This window comes from Delphinus delphis, chromosome 12, assembly GCF_949987515.2.
Source record: "Delphinus delphis chromosome 12, mDelDel1.2, whole genome shotgun sequence".
Classification (NCBI taxonomy): Eukaryota; Metazoa; Chordata; class Mammalia; order Artiodactyla; family Delphinidae; genus Delphinus; species Delphinus delphis.
This window is the reverse complement of record NC_082694.2, coordinates 13506162-13526984: the sequence shown is the minus strand read 5'-3', so window position 1 is coordinate 13526984 and position 20823 is coordinate 13506162. Positions and strand designations below refer to the sequence as shown.

General features: G+C 56.8%; 1 protein-coding gene across 3 annotated transcripts in view; it reads right to left on the bottom strand.

Moving 5' to 3' along the window:
* The window catches only part of PSD4 (pleckstrin and Sec7 domain containing 4), a 37241-nt gene that overhangs the window by 2542 nt on the left and 13876 nt on the right, over window positions 1-20823 (bottom strand). For all 3 annotated transcript variants that reach the window (XM_060027379.1, XM_060027381.1, XM_060027380.1), the window contains exons 2-16: window positions 12942-14026; window positions 11830-11955; window positions 11452-11530; window positions 10577-10958; window positions 6573-6749; window positions 6056-6136; window positions 5808-5920; window positions 5540-5598; window positions 5293-5382; window positions 4223-4266; window positions 3712-3872; window positions 2569-2639; window positions 2314-2477; window positions 1644-1788; window positions 1218-1361 (exon numbers count right to left, since the gene is read on the bottom strand). In XM_060027379.1, the coding sequence (XP_059883362.1) occupies window positions 1218-1361; window positions 1644-1788; window positions 2314-2477; window positions 2569-2639; window positions 3712-3872; window positions 4223-4266; window positions 5293-5382; window positions 5540-5598; window positions 5808-5920; window positions 6056-6136; window positions 6573-6749; window positions 10577-10958; window positions 11452-11530; window positions 11830-11955; window positions 12942-13913 (2808 nt within the window). In that variant the 5' untranslated portion in view covers window positions 13914-14026. The remainder of the gene's footprint in view (window positions 1-1217; window positions 1362-1643; window positions 1789-2313; window positions 2478-2568; window positions 2640-3711; window positions 3873-4222; window positions 4267-5292; window positions 5383-5539; window positions 5599-5807; window positions 5921-6055; window positions 6137-6572; window positions 6750-10576; window positions 10959-11451; window positions 11531-11829; window positions 11956-12941; window positions 14027-20823) is intronic.

Here is a 20823-nt window from a genome sequence, read left to right as displayed (position 1 = left end):
AACCCACTAGGCCCGAGGTCTGTGCAGCGCTGCACACACACAGTGCACATCTGCACTCAGCCCTAAGTGAGTCTGCGCGGCGTTTTAACAATTGGCATCTGGAGGGTATGACGCTAACTACCCTCATCTGTTTAACACTCCTTGGGCCCCTGTAACTAGCATCCTTCGGATACAGTTCCCAGTTTACCTAGTGCTTTCCCACCCTCCAGCCCGCTGGATCCCCATCCCAGCCCTGGGAGGTCGGGTGGGAGTCACTGCTCTGCTCTGTAAAGAGGGAAGTGAGGCCTAGGGAGGGGTGGGCCTTGCTAAAGGTCCCAGCTGGTCAGAAAGTGGTAGGGAGAGGCTGGAATGCCGCGTGCAGAGCTGGGTCCTATCGGCCACACGCCGGGGCCTCTGGGAAGTGGCGTGCTCACAGCGATGGATGCAGCCACTACGCCAAATGGATAAACCAGAAAGAAAGGGAGAGGGCCGCGCGAGGGCTGGTGGGCACAGCCAGGAGGTGACACTGACGCTCCCTTCTCCCCTCTCTGCCCCTGGGTGGCCTCTGACCCCTCTGTTCCCACAATGGCCCTCGCCTACCCTCCTCCTGAATTTGGGTGCAGGGTGCGTGCTGGGTGGGAAAAAATAGTTCAGCATCGATCACAGAGCTAATAAAGGTCATTCCTTAGTTACGACCATACACGAGGCACGGATGTAACTGGAGTCTCTTGAAAATGTATCAGGTTTGGACAAGTCGCTTAATCTCTCTGTGCCTCAGTTTCCTCATCTGTAAAATGAGGATTACCGCCCCTACCCCCAGAGTAGTTAGATAATAAGATAATCCATGCAATGCCCGCTTCAGAAATACTGCCTATTATTATTATTAGGTAGGTATTAGGAGAAATAATTCTGTTAAAATATAGATTTCCCTTCAGTGTAGGAAAAGCCAAATACACTCTTGGGAGCAAAGACATGTATGAAAGTAACATTCCCTAAGAGTGTTTCCAGACAAGCAGCTGCTATGTGCCCCCAGGACAAGAGGGGAAGCGGCCCGAGTGCACACGGACACACACAATTTGCGCACGCGTGTGCACACACTCGTGTGCAGACAGCGCACACAGCACCCCGTGTTCTCACAGGAGCACCTCCCCCTGCCCTGAGCCAAGGCTGCAGGGACAGCCACGGCCACGAGAGGGCGGCAGAGGGTCCAGGCGGAAGGTGAGGCGCGGGCACCTCACCTCGTACTCCAGGTACTCCTTCCGCAAGCGGTAGTCCTCCAGCTCTCGGCTGCGGCCCCGCCGCTCCGGTAAGTTTCTCTGCAGATCCAGCAGGTCGTCGGAGGCAGCATCCAGGCAGCTCTCGTGGGATCGATGCTGCTCCTCCTGGGAGCGGGAGACAGTGGGGGAAGCTGCTCCGAGCCCTCCCACTCCTTCCGGGCCCAGGTGGGCAGCCCAAGAATCCCCCCACACCCCCGCCCCCCGCCTCCGTTCCTGGGCTCAGGTGTACACCTCGATCCCCGATCCCGGGCCTAGGTGTTCAGCCCATCCCTCCCCCTCCCCCCCCCAACTTTTCCTAGGCCAGCTGCACAGCCTCTCATCTCCTTCTTAGTCCTCCGGGGTGCACCCCCTTCCCGCGCGGCACCCCGCCCCTCCCCCGGGCCGTACCAGGGAGCTCTGGGCGGGGCCTACGGGCAGGATGGGCCGGACGAATTTGCGCTGGGAGCCCACCGCGGCGGGGAAGGGCGGCGCCGAGTGCGTGGCGGCGGCCAGGTTGATGCGCGCCATCCAGGAAGTCATCTCCTGGGCAGTGCTGCAGGGAGAGGCGGCCGTCTGTCCCCAGGACCACAGAGGCCGGTGCTATCACCTATCCCCGCCCTCAGCCTCCCGTGGTCTGCACAGCAGCCCGGCAGCTCAGGACTCAGAGCCGACAAAAGCCAGAGAAGTCCTGCCACTGGCCGAGGTGGTTGACCCCCGCTTGTGGTTTTTCTCAGCAGACAAAGAGGCAAATCTGGGAAGGCAATAGAGTTTATATCAAATGCCAAAAAATGATCGAGGGTTCGTGACTTCCTGGAATCCTCTGTTTGGAACTGAGAGGCTCAGTCGGACTTTCGGGGAAGAGGTGGTGCAGTGGCGAAGTGGGCCAAGGGCAGGGGACGGAAGCAGGAAGCCCCGGCTTCCAGCTGTAGCCGGACCCCGGCCAGCAGCCCATCTCAGGTGGTCTGGTCAGGACGGCACCTCCCCCCCAGGGCGGGGCCGGTAGCCGTCAGAGGATGAGAGGGGGTCAGGGAGGAAAGCTGGGGCCTTGCCGCTTGCCTGTTTCCCCCCCGAAACTCACGGTGCCTGGAAGAGGTAGAGGCGCCAGTCGGCCGTGCGCAGCTGGAAGACGTGCGGCTTCTTGGTGTAGTGGGTGGCGGGAGTGGCCAGCGAGTGGTGCACCCCTACCGGTTCGTCCACCATCTGCCCCAGCAAGCTCTCCCCCTCGAGGCCGTGGTCCTCTCCCTGCCACAGGGCACACGGGCTCAGAAAAGAGGTCTGCATCAGTTGCTCGTCCTCCCGTGCTGCCCATCGCGGGTGCAGACTCCCTTCCTACCTTCAGGAAGTAGAGGACCATCCCTCGCAAGACCGTGTGGAGCATCTTCCAGCCGCGCTTGCCCCACGGCGCTGCCCCAGGAGCAGAATACAAAGGTGGGTGTGGTGGCCGCCCCTCTGGACCCTCAGACACACACTGCCCCCCCGCTTCCCCTCCACCAACTCCAGTCCCTCCCCGGGGTGTAGAGCGACATGCCCGAGCACAACAAAACACAACCGATCACACAGACGGGCAGTACCGTGTCTCACACATGGGCGACCACTCGCAGTCACCAACACAACTATTTACAAACAACCACAGAAGCCGAGGCTCATACAGACCGTCCTGACTCCAAACACGCCCCCGCCCCGCCCACTGACTCCAAACACGCCCCCGCCCCGCCCACAAGCACAGCTCTTCTCGGACATCATTCTGGTCCCATCAGAGAGGCCCAGGGGCTCAGATGCTAGGGCGGAAGGCCGGCTTCCCCACGGTCACTTCCTGCCCTTGCTCATGTGGCTTCTCACGGCCAAACGCCAGTTCCCTGGCGGGTCACCGTACCCCAGCCCATCTGGGATCCCATTCCTGCTCTGGTCACGTGGCTGCCCGGCTCCAGAGCCTTCAACAGTCTGCAGGATGAGGCCCAATGCACCTCACGCCATCCTCTTTCACACGCCCCGTGCTCTTTTCTCGGTGGGGATCCCTCTGCCCAACTACAAAGAATCAGACCCTCTTTTCCCCCAAGGTTCAGCTCAGAGACCATTGCGTCCCAGAAGCCTTAACTATCCTGTCCCCCACCTTCCACCCCAAAACAAAACCAGAAACCTTGCCCTCCTGCACACGCCACACTCGATGGAGGCCTCCCTACACCACGCAGCTCTTTCTTCCTTTTATACCAGACACTGGTGTGCTTGTCTAATTCCCACCATAGCACAGGGGTTCGGGGGTGGGGGGTCCCTAGGTCTATCTTGTCTCTGCACCCCTCCCCCACCCCCAGCACATGACACAGACCCCGGTTCACGGTCAGCACTGAGGAAGGAACATGGGCTGCCTGTCCTCCGCCCGTGCCGTCTCTCTGCACGGTGTCCCTGAGCACGGCATTTGCACACACACCCCGTTCATGGGCAGACAGATGCCCCCGCGTGGCAGCAGGCAGACACTCACTCTTCTTGCCGTCCGCATCCTGATGCATCTTCCGAGCCAGGATGCCCTGCTTGTAGGTGGGCGCCGTGGGGTCCTGGACCAGCTGGAGGAAGGGGTTGCTCGTCTTGCCAGCCAGGGAAGACGGCTGGGCCTTCTCGGGCCTGGCTGCGTCTTCTTCATCCCTGGACATCAGAGAATCAGGCTGGGGGTGCTGACCGGCCAGAGGCCATCGGGAGGTGCCCACCACCACCTCAGGACCCCCATCCTCTCTCTCCTGCTGGGAAGCCACACCTCAGGACACTCCCCCCCCCCGGAGAAGTCCTCCTCCAAAGGCAACCCATCACTGCCTACCATCCCCATACCCTCGCCACCTCTGGTTCCTCAGGTGTTCCCCGGCCCACTGCCCCACCTCTGGCTCCAGCCACATAGAGGGGAGCCCTGTCCAGGGGCTCCAACTCAGTTCTCCAACTCAGGTGGGTGGGTGGAGGGAGGGCAGGGGAGAGGGAGGGGAAGCAAGATGGGTCTCACTTACACAGCCCACTCGAGCTTCTCACTTCGGATAGACCAGTAGAGGGCCTGGAACAGAAACATACAGGTGGGCCCGGGAGCCTCGGGCCGTGGGGTGCACATTCCGTCTGGCAGAGGTAGGACGGGCGTGCTGCAGCCTGCCGCCTCCACCCCGACGTAGCTGCCCTTCTGCCCCGAGCAGGAAGCAGCCCATGCGTCCGCGCATCCGTGCACACATGCAGCAATGTACGGGGCATGTGCCGAGCACTGTGCTGGGAGCTAGAGACACAAGGATGATCAAAGCGATCCTCGTCCTTACTTGAGCTCAGCGAGGCCTGAACCAGTTCCCTTGAAGGGGAAACGCATCACCCACATACCATCCTGCCCAGAGGGATCTGACAGGAGCAGCTGACTACCGGGGCAGTCAGTGTACGGCGAGTGAATGAATAAACGAGGTGCTGTGACTTTGAAATGATATGACCAAGGGTCCTCATATCAATGTGGCTGGCTGGCTTCTGTAGCCCTGGCCACGCCCAGTGGGGCACCAGGTACCTAGTAAGTGTTCAATTAATGTTCACTGACTAGACAAGAGAATAAATGCTCTAACTGCTTAGGAAGGCAGACTGTGGGCCAGGCCCTGGCCTAGGCAGGTTGTGATAACAACCCTGTAACATGGTCACTCGCCCTGGAGGAAGCTGCCTTGGCTAAGGAGTGAACTGAATCCAAACCCTGGAACCTCTGGCCCCCGAATCCTAGCTCTAGACTTTTACTACTTGAAGCTCTGCCCTGAGAACCAAAACCCCAGGCCTTCCCAGGCCTAAGGATCACCCAGAAGCATGACAGAACATCGTAGGGGCCCAGCCTGAGATTCTGATTCAGTAGGTCCAGGGCTGGGGGGGGGGGCTGTGAATTCACACAAGCTAATAAATTCCAAGGTGACGCCGATACGGCTGGCCCGGGACCCACACTTCTCGTTCCCTTCAGTAAGGAAGGCCTGTCCTCTCCAGGGTGTTTCGGCAAAGCCGGGCGTGAGCTCACGTGGCCCTCGGGACAGAGAGCCAAGGCTCCGGGCCCCGGAGCAGCCCCCGTGCGTACCTTGAGCAGCTCCTTGGGGAAGTTCCCGCCGTCCCGCAGGCCGCTCAGGTTGGTGATGAACTCCTGGCAGCTCATGCTCTTCCCGAGGTTCTGTGGCCATGTGGACAGGGGCGTCACTGGCACACATGCCCGACCCCAACAGAAAGACCCCCGGCCAGCTACTCCGAACCCTCCCCAGGTCCCCAGGGCCCTCCCTGACCCCATCCCAGGCCTCGGTTCCCCTTTTCCAGGAGCCCCAGGCTCTCACCTGTCCGTGCAGGTCCGTGTTAAGCAGCATGACGGCACAGGTCAAGGTGTGCACGCAGTCTGCCCCCCAAAGAGAAAGCTCGTTGGAACCGGGACTCCTGCATTTCCTCTGCCCACCCTGGGCAGGGTGACCCCCAAATGCTTCTGGGCCCCCAGAGCCCCCCAAACACACTCCCACCAGCCACTACCCAGTGAACCCCCAAGCAGACTGGGGACACTTCCCTGCCATCCTTCTGCCCGGTTCCCCCAAAGGGCCGGCATCTCCCTACCTACTGAGGAGAAGAGCCCAGGGTTGCAGTGATAGAAGCGCTTGGAGAACTGGTAGAGGATCCGCTCACGTTCCTGGGTCTCCCCACTGAGCACCAGGGCGTGGAGGAAGCCCCTGGAAGGAGGGCCAGAGTCCAGGCAGAGCCCAGCAGCCCCAGAGCTCAGGGCCGATCAGATTCCAGCCCTGCCGGTGGTACCACTGCCCCCCACCATCCCTCCCTCCTCCCCAGAGAAGGCCCCCAGCTGTTACCGGAGCGCACGGTCCAGGCTCTGGCCTCCAAACTGGAAGAAGGACAGGTACTTCTCAGCCACCGTCCTGCTGAAGTCGTTGCTGTGGAGGGAAAGTGGGGATGAAGCGTGCTTTGGGGTTCTGGACTGGGGGCCTGCACATATCCTGGGGCCTGACAGGGGCTGGGGGGGGTGAGATCAAGGGAAAGGCACAGCCAGGCTGGACCCTAGTTTCCAAGAGGGCACTGGCACCCATCCGACGCTGAGTGGGAGGGACATGGGTTTGGGGTGGGGGAGGCAGGTCGCCGGGTCCGGCGGCTCTAAGCAGGGGTCGAGGGTGACACGAATGTGACTAAGAGGAAGAGGCAGGCATGGCAAGGGTCTGGGGGGCAAAGGGGTGAGGGGTGCAGTGGACGGGACAGGAATGAAGGCTCGAGAGGTCAGCGGTCGGGCTGGGGGGACACGGGCGGGCAGGGAGCCCACTGGCTGCTTCCCTTCCTGACTCGACCTCGGCCTTGCTCAGGTTCAAAGCCCCTTACTTCTTCTGCAGGTAAGCGGCCACTTCGGACTTCCGGAAGCCCTCCAGGCGATAGAGGCGGGAGGCCAAGTTCCAGGCCACCTTGTCGGTCCTGACGCCATTCTCCACCTTGCCTCCAGCTGGCGGCCTTTGGCCTTCCTCTGGGGGCTGCGCGTGGGGCACGGGGCTCTCAGGAAGCCTGCGAAAGTCCATCAGTGACCTCAGACTCCCACTTGGGATGGACACAGAGGGGCTCGGGGTCAAGCATCCTTGAGGTCAGTCGTAGGGGCGGGTGTGCTCAGAAGTCCACGCCCAGAGCTCAGGGCAGGAGCTGGAGCTCCAGGGCCTCGTGTGGCTGGGGAAGAGCCGGACCAGGGCCTCCCCCAGGGAAGAGGCAGGGTCACAGCCTGCCTGGCCTGACCTGGGCGCCAGGAGGGCCCAGAGAGGGCAGTATTCACACGAAGCTAGCAAGGGCTGGAGCGGAGCTCGGTACCAGCACTTCCTAAGGTAAACCACAGGGATGTCCTGAGCCGAGTTCACCCCAGGTGGCAGCTGCAGCCCTTTGAAGACCCCAGTGGTGTTTAGTCCATCCCAAGGAGGGGTGGGAATACCTCCCCAAAGGTCAGCAGCCACTCGTGTCCCTCACCTGTCCCGCCCGCCCCATCATGCCTCCTTGCCGCCCTTCCCCTCCCCCAGCTCCAGCCTCCAGCCTTCACCCCTAGATCTGGAGCCAAGGAAGGTGTAAGGATGAAGCGAGAACGGAAGGCGAGACCGGCTTTAGGGACGGTGATGCTGGGGTTGCCACAGGTGGTTTCCATCCCCTGCCTTCCTGTATCGGCAGCCCTGTGGTACAGGAGGGGGCCTTCCAGCAGGGACTTTGGATGGTGCCCTGCAGAGGTTGCACAGGCCCCAGTAAGCCTCACGGTAGACTCGGAGAACACTCAGAATCCCAGAAGTCACCCAGCCCCATCTCTACCTGACTCTTGCGTTTTCCCTGCAACATGGCAACCAGGTATTGGGGTTTCCTCATTAGTGGAATAGTCACCATCCAGGTTACTGCCGTTAGGGAGTCGTACAGATAAGAAAACTTATCACGGTATGAAAATGTTCACCGACAGACTGCCCACTTATAAAATGCAGCTGCACCTGACAGCCCTTTCCACTTAACACAAATGTACGTCTCTGCCCCCAGCGGGGTCAGCGTCTGTGCTGGTGACTTCTCACTGCTTCCTAAGGCTCGTCCACATCCAACAAGGCAGGGCAAACATAATGGAAACCAACTGGAAAGTGAAGTTACAAATCTTGCTGGAAAGGATTTTGTGAAGGCTGTGAAAGTGATGCTGGAAGATTCCAGGGATCACCTGGGAAGCCACTGACAAGTGAGGAACGGGAAGAGTTAGTCCCGTGAACGACCGAAGAGGAGAAAATGACAATAATGACACGCTTGTCACATCTAAAGAGAGCTACTTAGATTATCAGCTGACAAAGCCCTCAAATACTTTTACAAAAATGACCTAGTCAGGGCTTCCCTGGTGGCGCAGTGGTTGAGAATCTGCCTGCTAATGCAGGGGACACGGGTTCGAGCCCTGGTCTGGGAAGATCCCACATGCCGTGGAGCTACTAGGCCCGTGAGCCACAACTACTGAGCCTGCGCGTCTGGAGCCTGTGCTCCGCAACAAGAGAGGCCGCGATAGCGAGAGGCCTGCGCACCGCGATGAAGAGTGGCCCCCGCTTGCCACAGCTGGAGAAAGCCCTCGCACAGAAACGAAGACCCAACACAGCCAAAATAAATTAATTAATTAATAAACTCCTACCCCCAACATCTAAAAAAAAAAAAAAATGACCTAGTCAGTGAGTGTTGTTACTAAAATAATACCTAGATGGGAAGGCACTTTGAGGAAAAAAAACCCACAGGGCAAATATAAATTGGTATGGAATTGTATACTTTAAATGGATGGATTGTATACTATATGAATTATATCTTAATAAAGCTGATATAAAAAAATAAAATAAAATAGGACTTCCCTGGTGGTCCAGTGGTTAAGGCTCCACACTTCCACTGCAGGCAGCATAGGTTCGATCCCTAGTTGGGGAAGTTCCACATGCCACCTCAGTGCGGCCGACAATAAAACAATAAAATAAAATGATAAATTAAATAGACCCTTATGACCTCACTGTGAAAGTTAAGGATGAATGAAAGACATCTCATTGGGCCACCCAATTAGGCCAGGAAAATTAATCTCCTATAGTGTATTAAATATAAGATTAAATAAATTTACTTATGTAATATTTAGTGCCATTTACCAAGAAAAGCATCAATTAAACCTTTTTTCATTATTTACTATGAAAGTATGGTTCTCATTTTAGGTGGATTTACTTTTATTTGGGGTTGAATTCACTTTAATTTTGGGTATCATGAACCCTCTCTTTTTAGACACCTAGAGACTCTTCTGATTAGTCTGAACTTCTTCAGGGACAGTGTAGCTTTCCAGCTGCAGAAGAGGTTTCTTTGGTTTCTCTGGTTTCTGGCACTGCCTGGGGTTCACCATCACCCAATGACTTCGAGATGGGAGTGGAGTTAATCTTCCAGTTAGTCCAACACTAGGTCCACGACCTGAACCATCACTAGTTTCCCCTGGTCTCTTTCATATGACCCCTGTTTGGCCAACAAAACCCCTTCCCCATGTAGAGATCCTAGGGGCTGACAGCCTTCACGCAGCATCCTTGGGGCAGGTGGACATCTAGGATGGTTTCCAGTTGGACTATTCCTACCCCTGGTCACAGTTCTAGGGTTACTTAGTCCTGCTATGGACCCCAAGATCCACCATTCCTTTGGTCCCAATCAAACTCTCCTTGCTGCTCCGGCTTCCCCTGAGATCCGAGTCAGCGCCCTGGGCCTCCCAGACACATCCTCAAATTCAAAGCGGCACGTAATCCCCACATCACAAGCTCTGACCTTCCCTCTCCCCAGACCTGCCTAGCATGGCCCCCATTTTTCTGGGCACAGGTCAGGTTCGCTGCACACACCCCTGGTCCTCTCCTGGTGTCCAGCCGTGGACACGTCTCCCTGGCTCTGCCTCGACACATTCAAGTCCTGCCCCACGTGGATGACTGTCTGCTCTTTGGTTTCTTGTGCTACCAGACCCTCCAGTCATATAATCCTGGCTTAACAGATATTAGTATGTTAAGTCCCAATGTGCTTTTCTCACATCACCTGACTCCAGTCAGAATGACCATCAACCAAAAGTGTACATATAGTAAATGCTGGAGAGTGTGTGGAGAAAAAGGAGCCCTCCTGCACACTGGAGTGGGAATGTGAATTGGTGCAGCCAATGGAGAACAGTATGGAGGGTCCTTAAAAAACTAGAGTTACCATATGATCCAGCAATACCACTCCTGGGCATAGACCCAGAGAAAACTATAATTTGAAAAGACACATGCACCCCAATGTTCACGGCAGCACTATTTACAATAGCCAAGACGTGAAAACAACGTAAATGTCCATCAACAGATGAGTAGATAAAGAAGATGTGGTATGTATGCGTACACACACACACACACACACACACACACACACACACACACACAGGAATATTACTCAGCCATAAAAAAGAATGAAATAATGCCATTTACAGCAATACGGATGGACCTAGAGATTATCATACTAAGTGAAGTAAGCCAGACAGAAAGACGAATATCATATGCTATCACTTATATGTGGAATCTTAAAAAAAAAAAAGGATACAACTGAATTTATTTACGAAACAGAAATAAACCCACAGACATAGAAAACAAACGTATGGTTACCAAAGGGGAAAGGGTTGGGGGGGCAGGGAGAGATAAATTAGGAGTTTGGGATGAACAGATACACACTACTGTATATAAAATAGATAAACAACAAGGACCTACTGTATAGCACAGGGAACTATACTATTTTGTAAGGACCTATATGGGAAAAGAATCATACCGGGTACTCTTAAATGCCTGCATTGTTAGGAGGCAGAGGGTGGTTAGAACGACACTCACCCTTCTGTAGAGGTCAAGAGAACGTCGGGCTGCCTGGCACCAGCCTCGGCAGTCCCGGCTGGGCCATCACTCTTTACTTCCTTCCCTGGGCTTGGGGCCTCTCCTGCCTTCTCTCTCTCCAGGGAAGTTGGCGCTGCCCCATCTGTCTCCAGGAATGAAGGGCTTGAAGTACCTAGCATCCATGTGGAAAGAACGCTGCCCCGGTGGCGGCCCCAGAGCTGCGGGCTGCCTTCCTGGGAGGACAGGGGGCTGGGCCGGGGGCTGGGGCCTCTGGCCTCAGACTCAGGGCTGCTCGGCTCCGACGAAGAGGCTGGGCTCCCCCGGGGGCCAGGGGACACGGTGCAGGGAGCAGACTCCTGGGCACACTCTGCACGCCTGTCACCTGAGGAAGAGTGTAGAGTGAAGCTGGCATGGGACGAGGAGTAGGCTGAGGGCCAAGGGGCAGAGCCAGGGAACAGCCTGGGCTGCCACCCCCAGCAGCTCCCCCGTCCCAGGGCTCCTCCCTGGAGCGGCACATTCTGTCCCCTGTCGGGCAGTGACACACCACACACATAGGGACAGCGGGCAGACGACTCCCAGAACTTCAGTCCCAAGGTAACCGGAGTTTCAGGGCTTGCTAAACCACTGAGACCCAGGCATCCAAACGGCTGGGACTTTTGTACACTTCTTCATTTACTCTATGAGATGAGTATTTTAAAACCCATCGTACTGATGAAGCCACAGAGGCAGAAGCAGGATTTAAGCCCAAGTCTGTCTGGCTCCAACACAAAACAAGGGGACTCCTTAATGACACCCCTGGGGAAGGCCCTCTGTCCCCACTCCAGATTCCAAAGCCTCCAACCACCCAATTTCCCAGACCCCATATTGGATCTCACCTCTGTCCTGGGGGCGAAGAGGCCCCTGGGGCCAGGAAGGAACCTCCTTGGTCTGCCAGCCCTCGTGACTGGGCAGGGCCTGTTGAGAGAGACACAGACGCATCTGTGAGCCCCGGAGGCACTGAGAGGTGAAGGGGGCAGTGAAGGCATGGGGGAGGAGAGGGAGGGAAGAGGGACCATGAGTATACAGGGCCCTCCCCCCTCCCTGCTGTCCTCCCACCCAGACCTCACACCCTGGTCTGGGCCTCAGTTCAGAAGTGGCACCCCAGATGGGACCCACATCCTAGGGGTGCTGGTGCTGGGCCCTGGAAATCACTGGCTTCATGTTCCTTCTTTACAGATGGAAAAGTTGAGGCCCAGAGAGGGGAAGTGACTTGCCCAAGGTTGCACAGGATACGTGGCAGGGCTGGCATCAGATCCCACACGTTCTGTTTCCCAGGTCAATGCTTTGTCCACACAGGATGCTGCAGACGGGGCAGGGGCAAGACTGGCTCCCAGAGGGGTCTAGGGAAGCAAAGGAGAAGAGAGAGGTTTGCCCAAGGGAAACTGCTCCCAGGGCCTTCCCTTCCAGCCTTGGGGCCTCATCCATGCTCACAGACTTCTAGTCTTCCCTGCTCTGTCTGCTCAGATGGTCCTGTCTCATGTAGCATCTGCCCAAGGAGGGGCTGTGCTGTAGAGAGGGGGACAGCCCCCAGGCACTGGGCTGGGCCCTGCCATCCCAGATGAGCGCAAACGGCCGGCTCCCAGGACAGGGCTCCCAGGCCTCCCTCTGAGGACTCCAGGGGCCCTAGAGCAACCAGGCCCCAGAATGCACATCACAGGACACAGGCACAGCTGCCCTGCACAGGGACCCCAGCCTGTGGGTGGAGGGGCCTGGGCGGTGTCAGCAGCTCCTCTGATCTCGGGGTCAGCTGAGAGCTGCTCTGGTTATGAGCTCTTCCCCGTTGCTCTCTGGGACCACAGAGATTAGAAAGTTACAGCCCTACTCTGCCATGTTGAGTTTCCTTATCTCTTAAGCAGAGGCCTCCCTGGGAAAAATGCGCTCACATAACTTGTCCCTACGACTTGTGCCAGTTGATATCAAGACCTCTGCCATCGTCACGTGGGCCTGATCGGGTGACACTGGATGCACTGACTCACGTGAGCTAAAAGTAACAAAATGCTGCAATCTCTCCCCAAAAGAGAGGACTCTTAAAGCAGACATCTCCCCACTAGGGGCAGAGGTCACCCCAGCAGGCTGACCGCTGCCCTGTTACAGTTGGGAATGTCTTCAAGGTGTTGCCGTCATGTTCAGTTGACAGGATGGCGCCCGTAAAATTCCCTCGAATTCTGAAGGCCACGCTGGGCCTGCCTTTCTGCGCTATTGCTCCAGGATCCCCAAAGGCCCCAGCACCTGGGAAGAGAGTTCTGGGCCTGGTGACCACAGAGGAAGGCCCTTCCTTCCGTGTCCCCATGCACAGCCTGGGGATGGCTCCCAGGGCTCTGCTTACCTCGCTCTCCTCCTGGCCGGGAGGTGCTGCGGGAGCCCCCTCGGTGGTGCCCAACACAGCCCAGGAGGAGGAGTGCAGCCTGCAGGTGGGCACAGGGCATGGCGGTGTGGTGTGCCCGCTGGGATCCACTGCGCTGTCCCCCAGATCCGGCTCCCTGCCCAGCTCCCACGGCACACTGCCTCCTGGGGGTGAGGGCTCCAGGGTCTGCGGGCTCTGGGGCCCGGTCCTCACATCTGCGCAGGGATCTGAGAACCCCCAGGAAAAGCGCGCTTCAGACACACTGGGGGCCGAGGAAGGGCTCTCCAGGAAGAGGGGGTTGTCAAAGAATATGCTCTCCTCCTCGGGACCCCACTCCGGGGACGACTCTGGCGCGCCCTCCCTAGGCCATGCCGGCTTCCGGTTCTCCCCTTCAGGCCCGTTGCTCTCTTCCCCCGAGGCCCCGTGCACGTCCACGGGGGTGCTGCGGTGGAGGCCTGAGTCCCGGGGTCCCATCGGGCTGGAGGGGAAAGTGGGGAGGTCAGGAGACGCCGTGGGGAGGCAGCATCTCAGCTCAGCTCTGATCCCTTCCGTCTTCTCTAGCTCCTCCTGAAGGTCCAGGACGCACATCTGGGCTTGCAGGATGCCCGCCCAGAACACCACCTGGGTGGACGTGCTCTGGCTCTGCCTCGGGCTCCCCAGAGGATGGCTGTCCCGGGGTGACCGGGGGAATGCCGCTTTCTGCCCTGCCCCCTCCTGGGAAGAGTCGCTCCCCGGGTGCGCGGGCTCTGGGCTGGAGCCCCCGGGATGAACATCTCGCCTCGTGGAATCAGGAGGGTCAGAGGCCCAGGTCTGCTCCCCGCAAGGTCCGAGAGGGCCAGGGCGGCCGCGTGTCTGCCTCAGGTGTGCTCCTGGGTGGAGCTGCATGTGGTCTCCCAAACAGATGTCAAGCAATTCCATGGGTTTGGGGTGTTCACAGAGTCCGTCGTCACCCATCCTCCACAGAGTAAAGCTGCACAGGAGTCCCCAGAAGCGTCCGCCTTCACAAGCCCATTGTGTTGATCAGAGGGGTCACCGGTCAGGGGGGTGACTGGGACCCCACATCTAACCTGGAAGTACCCAAAGCAAAGGCAGGTTAGCGCTGGGCTCTCAGCCCCTGGAAGCACACATCCAGTGAGTTACACGTGGTTTCGAGCGCCTGCCACATCCATAACCCAGGCCAAGGGCCGCTGCCCTCCGCAGCCCTGAGGGGGTGAGAAGTGCGCCACACACGCCGTCTGACCCACAACTGCAACTGCTCGCACCTGCCCCAAAGACACTCGTCTGGTGGCTGAGGGTGGCCCGAGTGGCTGAGCTGAAAGAGATGAACTGGGCAAGCCAGACCCTTCTTTGGGGAACCTGGATTGGAGAATGTCAAGGCTAAGATGGTTGGTAGCAGGAGCAGAAGGTGGAAATGTCTCAAAATAGCAGGAAAGGGGGGAGGGCGAGGGGGGAGGGGGAGCAAAAAAAAAAAAGAAAAAAAATAGCTGGAAAGTAGCAGCAAACCAAAAAAAGGATGGGGAAACCAATGTACGTGGGAGCCAAACAGACCTGGACTGGAGGTGAGGGGAACGGGACAGACTCGAGGGAGAAGCAGGGAGCCAGGAATGAAAGGCCACAGCTGGTCTTGTTTCCACCTCCCACGGCTCCTGTCTTTGGGGGCCTGCATCCTTGCCACGCTCACTGGCCGGTTCTCAGTTACAGCCATGCAGCCTGGCTCAGGAGGAAGCCCAGCCTGGGCTGCTGCATGAGGAGGTTTCAGCCCACGGGGCAGACCTGCCGCACAGGGAGGAGACTGCTGCCTTCTGGGGAGCGGGAGGCTGGGGCTGCCCCACGCCTGCTCAGAGCTGCCCGGTGCGCCGGCCACACTGGCACTCTGCACCGGGCCTAATCGGATGTGGCCAAGGATTCCCATGGGGCGTTTCCTAGAAGCGTGCATCTCCATCCCCTGCATGTGGTGCCCAGGTTACAGGGCTTTCGGGGTGGCCCTGCTTCTTCAGAACAACTGGCTTGTGGACACTGTGAAACTCGTAACTCGACCTGTTTTCCCTCGGTACTGGCCCTCAGGAAGTGCAGGTTAAGTCCGCAGGCCCTGTGCACGCATTTCCTGTACTAAGTGCACCCCAGACCACGTCACAGCTTTTATTTTCCCTTTGCCTCACTTTCCTCACTCACATATCTCTATTTTGAGGACTGTGTGTACGTGTAAGCCATTCTGAAATATTTGGGGGAACAAAAGCACACACACGCGTGCACACACACACACACACACACACACACCCCTGCTCCTGACTTGTAACCATGCGTAACTTCCTGATACTCACTCCCACCTACTTCATGGCCCACCACGAGACACTCAATCAACGGGAACACTCAGAGCTGGGAAACAAAGGCTGGGTGGGGTCCTTCTGTTTAAGGTCACCAAGAAACCTCGGCCGGGCACTGTTCCTTCTTTCAGGAGGCGCCCGGGAGAAATGAGAAAGGACCCGCACGAATTTAAGTTTCTAACTCCCCTTGAAAGCATCGTCCCAAAAGTCTCTCAAAGGGTAAGCTGGGACGAAGTGAGAGAGTGGCATGGACATATATACACTACCAAATATAAAATCGATAGCTAGTGGGAAGCAGCCGCATAGCACAGGGAGATCAGCTCGGGGCTTTGTGACCACCTAGAGGGGTGGGATAGGGAGGGTGGGAGGGAGGGAGACGCAAGAGGGAAGAGATATGGGAACACATGTATATGTATAACTGATTCGCTTTGTTATAAAGCAGAAACTAACACATCATTGTAAAGCAATTACACTCCAATAAAGATGTTAAAAAAAAAAGTCTCTCAAAACCAGAATCCCTTTCTGGGCTTTTACTGCTCCCTCTGTTCCAATCCTCGTGTTCTTCACTGTGAGCACAGCAAGAAACTGTAATTGCTGAATTGGGGCTTCAGGATTCGGAACTTTTAGACCCCAGGAAGGGCCCATCTACCACTGAGTTCTCAGCTGGCCTCCCCAATAGACTGGGACTTCCCAAGAGGTGGGGCCGTTTCTTACTTTTCATCTTGTATTTGATGCTCTGAAGCCAATAGATTTGAACTCTGCTCCTCCTATGGGTCTCCAACTCCTTTAGCTCAGCCTCAGTCATCATTCGAGGCTCTTTCTCTCCACCCCAGGGGAGAGCCCTGCTATAGTCCTATCACCCAGAGAGAGGGAGGGAGTGCACCCAGAACCCATTGTCTATACTCGGGCAAACCCTCTGGATCCAACCTCCCTCCCCAGGCCTGTCTGGAGAATGATGAAGTGTGAGAAAGGAGGTGAGACACCCCCCCACCCCCCGCCCCACCACAGGCTTCTCAAGCAACCAGCCCTTAGGGTACAGGAAACTCTGGGAAGGCGGCTGCATGTAGGAGATGGTAGGCAGAGGTGCCGGGAAGCACCAACTTTACAGGCACCTGAACACGAGGCATCTCCACCTCTCTTCCCAGACCCCTTGACCCTCCGTCCCTGCCAAGACCTGGTCTATTTGTGCCTAGCTGGCTCCCCTCTGGAAACACCCCACCCTGCCCTCCCTCCTCCACACATTCTATCCGATGTGCGCCCGCCTCAGGAGCATCGCAGCATTCCACCCAAATGACATCAACTCCCCTCCTCTCATTAGTGAATCACTTGACAGGAAAGTTCAAATGCCAATCATGGGAATGGGAAATGCTGGGCAGTGGCTGGTGGAAAGGATGCCCTGCAATTTTTAACAAGATAGGAGTCCCACACGTCCCTCTTTGCCAATAGGTCCTTATAAATAAGTATGTATATGAAACGAAGCAGCCACACAGGTAAATGTTAATGACCAGGCTAGACACAAACGAGGATTGGACTGGCCTTCCCAGAAGAAATGGGGTCTTCCTCCATGGATTCCAAGGGAAAGAAAAATCAGAGAAGCTGAGGCAGCTTTCCAGAGACCAAAGGAGAAGACAACAGATGTCTGGGGCCTGAGGGGAACTGAAGGACCCAAGGGAGGTGAGGTGGGGACCTGGGGGGGAAGCAGGGACAGACAGATCCAGCACGTGGTGGGGAAAGAGGTATGTCTGCACGCCATCCCTCTCTCTCTTATTTCAGAGCATTTACTCCACAGGGTAATCCCTAGTGTGTTAACCCACGTGCCTTCCATTCCCAAAATGTAATCGCCAAGAAGGAGGTTCTTTGTGCTTCCCGCTACTGCTGTCTCGCTGTGGAAATGGTGACCGACAATCGTTTTAGTGACCAATTGTGTTATACCCACTCCAACGTCAAAGTTCTGGTGGTATATCGTTAGCCTCTAGTTCCAGTCGTTAGAAAGTTGAGGGTTAGTGTTGACTTGAGAAGCTCAGGACCACCCATGAGACACCTGGGGTTACAGAGGCTGGTGGCGGGTGTCCTGGGTCCAGGCAGGCAGACAGGTGCACATGGCCTCTCAGTAGAGTTGTCACATTTAGCAAGTAAACAATAGAGGATGCTCAATCCTGGGGACGCATTTATACTGAAAACGGACTCATTATTTATCTGAAATTCAAATTCAGCTCTGCGCTCTGTCTTGTACCTGACAACCCAACCCTATGTCAAGAGTGCCCAACCTACGTCAAGAGCGCCCCACCCCTGCGGTGTGCCACTCACCCAGCTCACGCTTTGCAGCCCCAGACTCAGTCTTGTGGGCTCAGTTCCACGAGTGAGACACGTGGTGACATCGCCTTCCTACTACTAAGGAAACAAGGTTCAGAGAGCTTCAGAAATGTGCCCAGGTAGCTCAGCTGGTGGGTGGAGACGCTGGGATCTGAACCCAGGTCTGTAGCTCCCTTAAGCAGCACTCTCTCTTCCCACCCATAAATCAATTCTTTTGGGAATTCATGGATTGAATGGAGCATGAATTTCTTCTGATGTGGAGTCACTTTAATTCACCTGTTTCCCCCACTGTTCAGGGCAGGGCCTGCCTGACTCAGAGGTGGCACTCCAGAAATGTTTGTGAAAATAAGAGGAAAGATGGAGAGATGGAGGGATGGATGGGTGGATGGATGGATGGATGGGTGGATGGATGGATGGATGGAAGGGTGGAAGGAGGGATGGATGGAAGCGTGGAAGGAGGGATGGAGGGATGGAGGGAGGGATGGGTGGATGGGTGGGTGGGTGGATGGATGGATGGAAGCATGGAAGGAGGGACGGATGGAAGCGTGGAAGGAGGGATGGAGGGACAGTTGGATGGATAGATGGATGGAGGGGGTGGATGAACAGATGGGTAGGTGGATGGGTGGATGGATCCTCAGAAAGCCCCCTCCTCAACAACCTTCCTACAGGACTGGGGAGACTGAGGCTTGGAGAAAGAGATTTAGCCTCATTACAACATGAAGACTCCCCCCTGAGGGCCAGTCTGGCCATGAGCCAATCACACCTTCCTTCCAGGAAGCCCAGAACCCTTAGGGCAGAGCTTTTCCAGAGGTGGCTCCTGCCAGGCCAACCCAGCAGCCAAAATGCTCATCTGGGTTCTGGCTCTGAGGCAGTAGCTGGACAGAGAGAAGGAGACATCAGGACCGGTTCAACCACCTTGTCCTGTGCTCTCCACTAGAAATGCGAGTTTAAGAAGTTTCTCTCTCTCTCTCCCCCTCTCTCTCTCTCTCTCTCTCTCTCCCCCCCCCCCCCTCTCTCTCTCTCTCTCTCACACACACACACACACACACACACACACACACACACACACAGAGGAACTGGGGAGCAGAGCCTAGTTCTCATGTGTCTAGCATTTTCTTGGTTTACCTTTTTTTCACCCTTCAGGCTTAGCGATACGGCTTTTGAAATCGCTCAGCCATCTTAACCAGAACAAAGGAGGGAGAAAGCATCTGCCACAGGCTTCTTAGGTAGGCCTTGTTATCTCTGAAATAAGCAGCCCTTCATTTTTCTAAGCATCGTGGTGGCTCAGGAAGAGAAAACTTTTAAGGAAAAGCTCTGGAAGAAGTGTGATGGCTCTTTGGAATGCAAAAACATGCTCTGAGTCCAGAAGCCAGTGAGAGGAAGTATTAGGGAGGAAGCTGAGGATGGGGTGGGGCGGAGAGAGCCAATGCTGCACTAGGCAGCCCCCAGGGCTCCTGTCTTGAGCGGAGTAACCTCTGCAGGGGCTGAGCCTGCATTAGCTGATGGGAGGTAAAGGACACAGAAATCCACGGCTCGGGGACCAGGGGGACATAAGTCCCTCCCACCACCACCCGACACCCACCCTGGGCTTCAAGGCAAGGTCTTTTTGTTTGTTTGTTTGTTGTGAGGGCCTCTCACTGTTGTGGCCTCTCCCGTTGCGGAGCACAGGCTCCGGACACACAGGCTCAGTGGCCATGGCTCACGGGTCGAGCCGCTCCGCGGCATGTGGGATCTTCCCGGACCGGGGCACGAACCTGTGTCCCCCGCATCGGCAGGCGGACTCCCAACCACTGCGCCACCAGGGAGGCCCAAGACCAATGTCTTTTTGATCTTAGGGCAGGAAGGAGCCCAGATGGCACCTGCATCATCGTTTTGAGAGTGGGTTTGCTTTCCACCCCCCACTTGGGCACAAAGCCTGTGCCCTGAGGTGCTGAAGGCCATGGGAGGCCGGGGGAGAGCCTGCCTGAGTGCGAAAGATGACAGCGTGAATGTCCTGCATTCGGCCCCCACTCACCCTACACCTGGAGGCTCACAGACTAGACTCAAATCCTAGCTACAATGGACGAGCCACGTGACTCTGGTCCAAAGCTTCACCTGGTTCCTTGCCTGTGAAAGAAGGAAATAAGATGGATAAAGCTCCTTGAGAGCTTTGCTATACAGTGGGAGGGGGTCTGAGTGCTAAGGCTGGGCCCACCCCTTGGGAGGTGCTCAGAAACACTACGTCGTGCTCAGACTAACTTGGCTTGCAGCCAAACAAATGCGGACTCCCTGTCCTCCCTGACAGCACGGACTCAGCCCAGTGGGCTCCCTCAGTCCCCCAGGAGTCGGCCCGGGATGTCCTATCCGGAGTGTGCATCTCTCTCTCTCCCTTTAAGCTTCCAACTCAGAAAACTGCTTCCTTTTGCCCTGGAAATGTTTCCTTCCTACGCAAAAAGCAAAGGCTCCTGGCCCATCCAGGGATTTAGGAGGTGACCTGTCCTGTCCCTCAGCAGCCCTGGGCGGAAGCCAGGTTAAGGGTGCTGTCCCTGAGGACAGCTCCCCGAGCGTCTCCAGTTTCAAGGTGCAGGACAGACGCCCCTGCCTGAACCCGGGGCCAGAGCACCCAAGGTACTTGACTAGGGGCCACCCCACATCCTGCCCACAAGGAAGGAGGCTTCATGCAAATGTGCAGAGAGAAACACACACACACACACACACACACACGCGCGCGCGCGCGCGCGCGCGCGCGCGCACACGAGTTGGTGCTGAGAACCCTGAGGTGGGGTCAGCTGAGACTCAGGCAGAGACAGAGGATGGAGAGGGCAGAGAGGACGGGGTAGGGGCAGAGAGGATGGGGGGAAGGGTGGGCGGAGAGGGCCAAAGGGTCTCCAGAGAAGCTACTGCCTGTGAAGGACAGCAAAGGCTCAGGGCCAGGCTGGGCCTCCCTCACCCCTTCTTGGATCTCCCCCTCCCACTACAGAGAGCCTAGAGCCTGGATTCTAATCCCTAGGCTGGTTCCTTATCTGTAGAGGAGGGAGCCTGTGATGCCCTAGAGCCCCGGGAGACAGGCCTCCTGGCTAAGGCCCCTCGGTCCTCTGGGGTACTTATTATCAGCTGATGACAGGTCACCCTTGCCAGCCTTTTAGCGCAGGACTGACTCCACCCACAGGATCTCAGGCCCTAGAATAAGGGGGCAGTGGCTGAGATGAACAATTACAACTAGAAGGCCCGACGGTGTCCCAAACAGG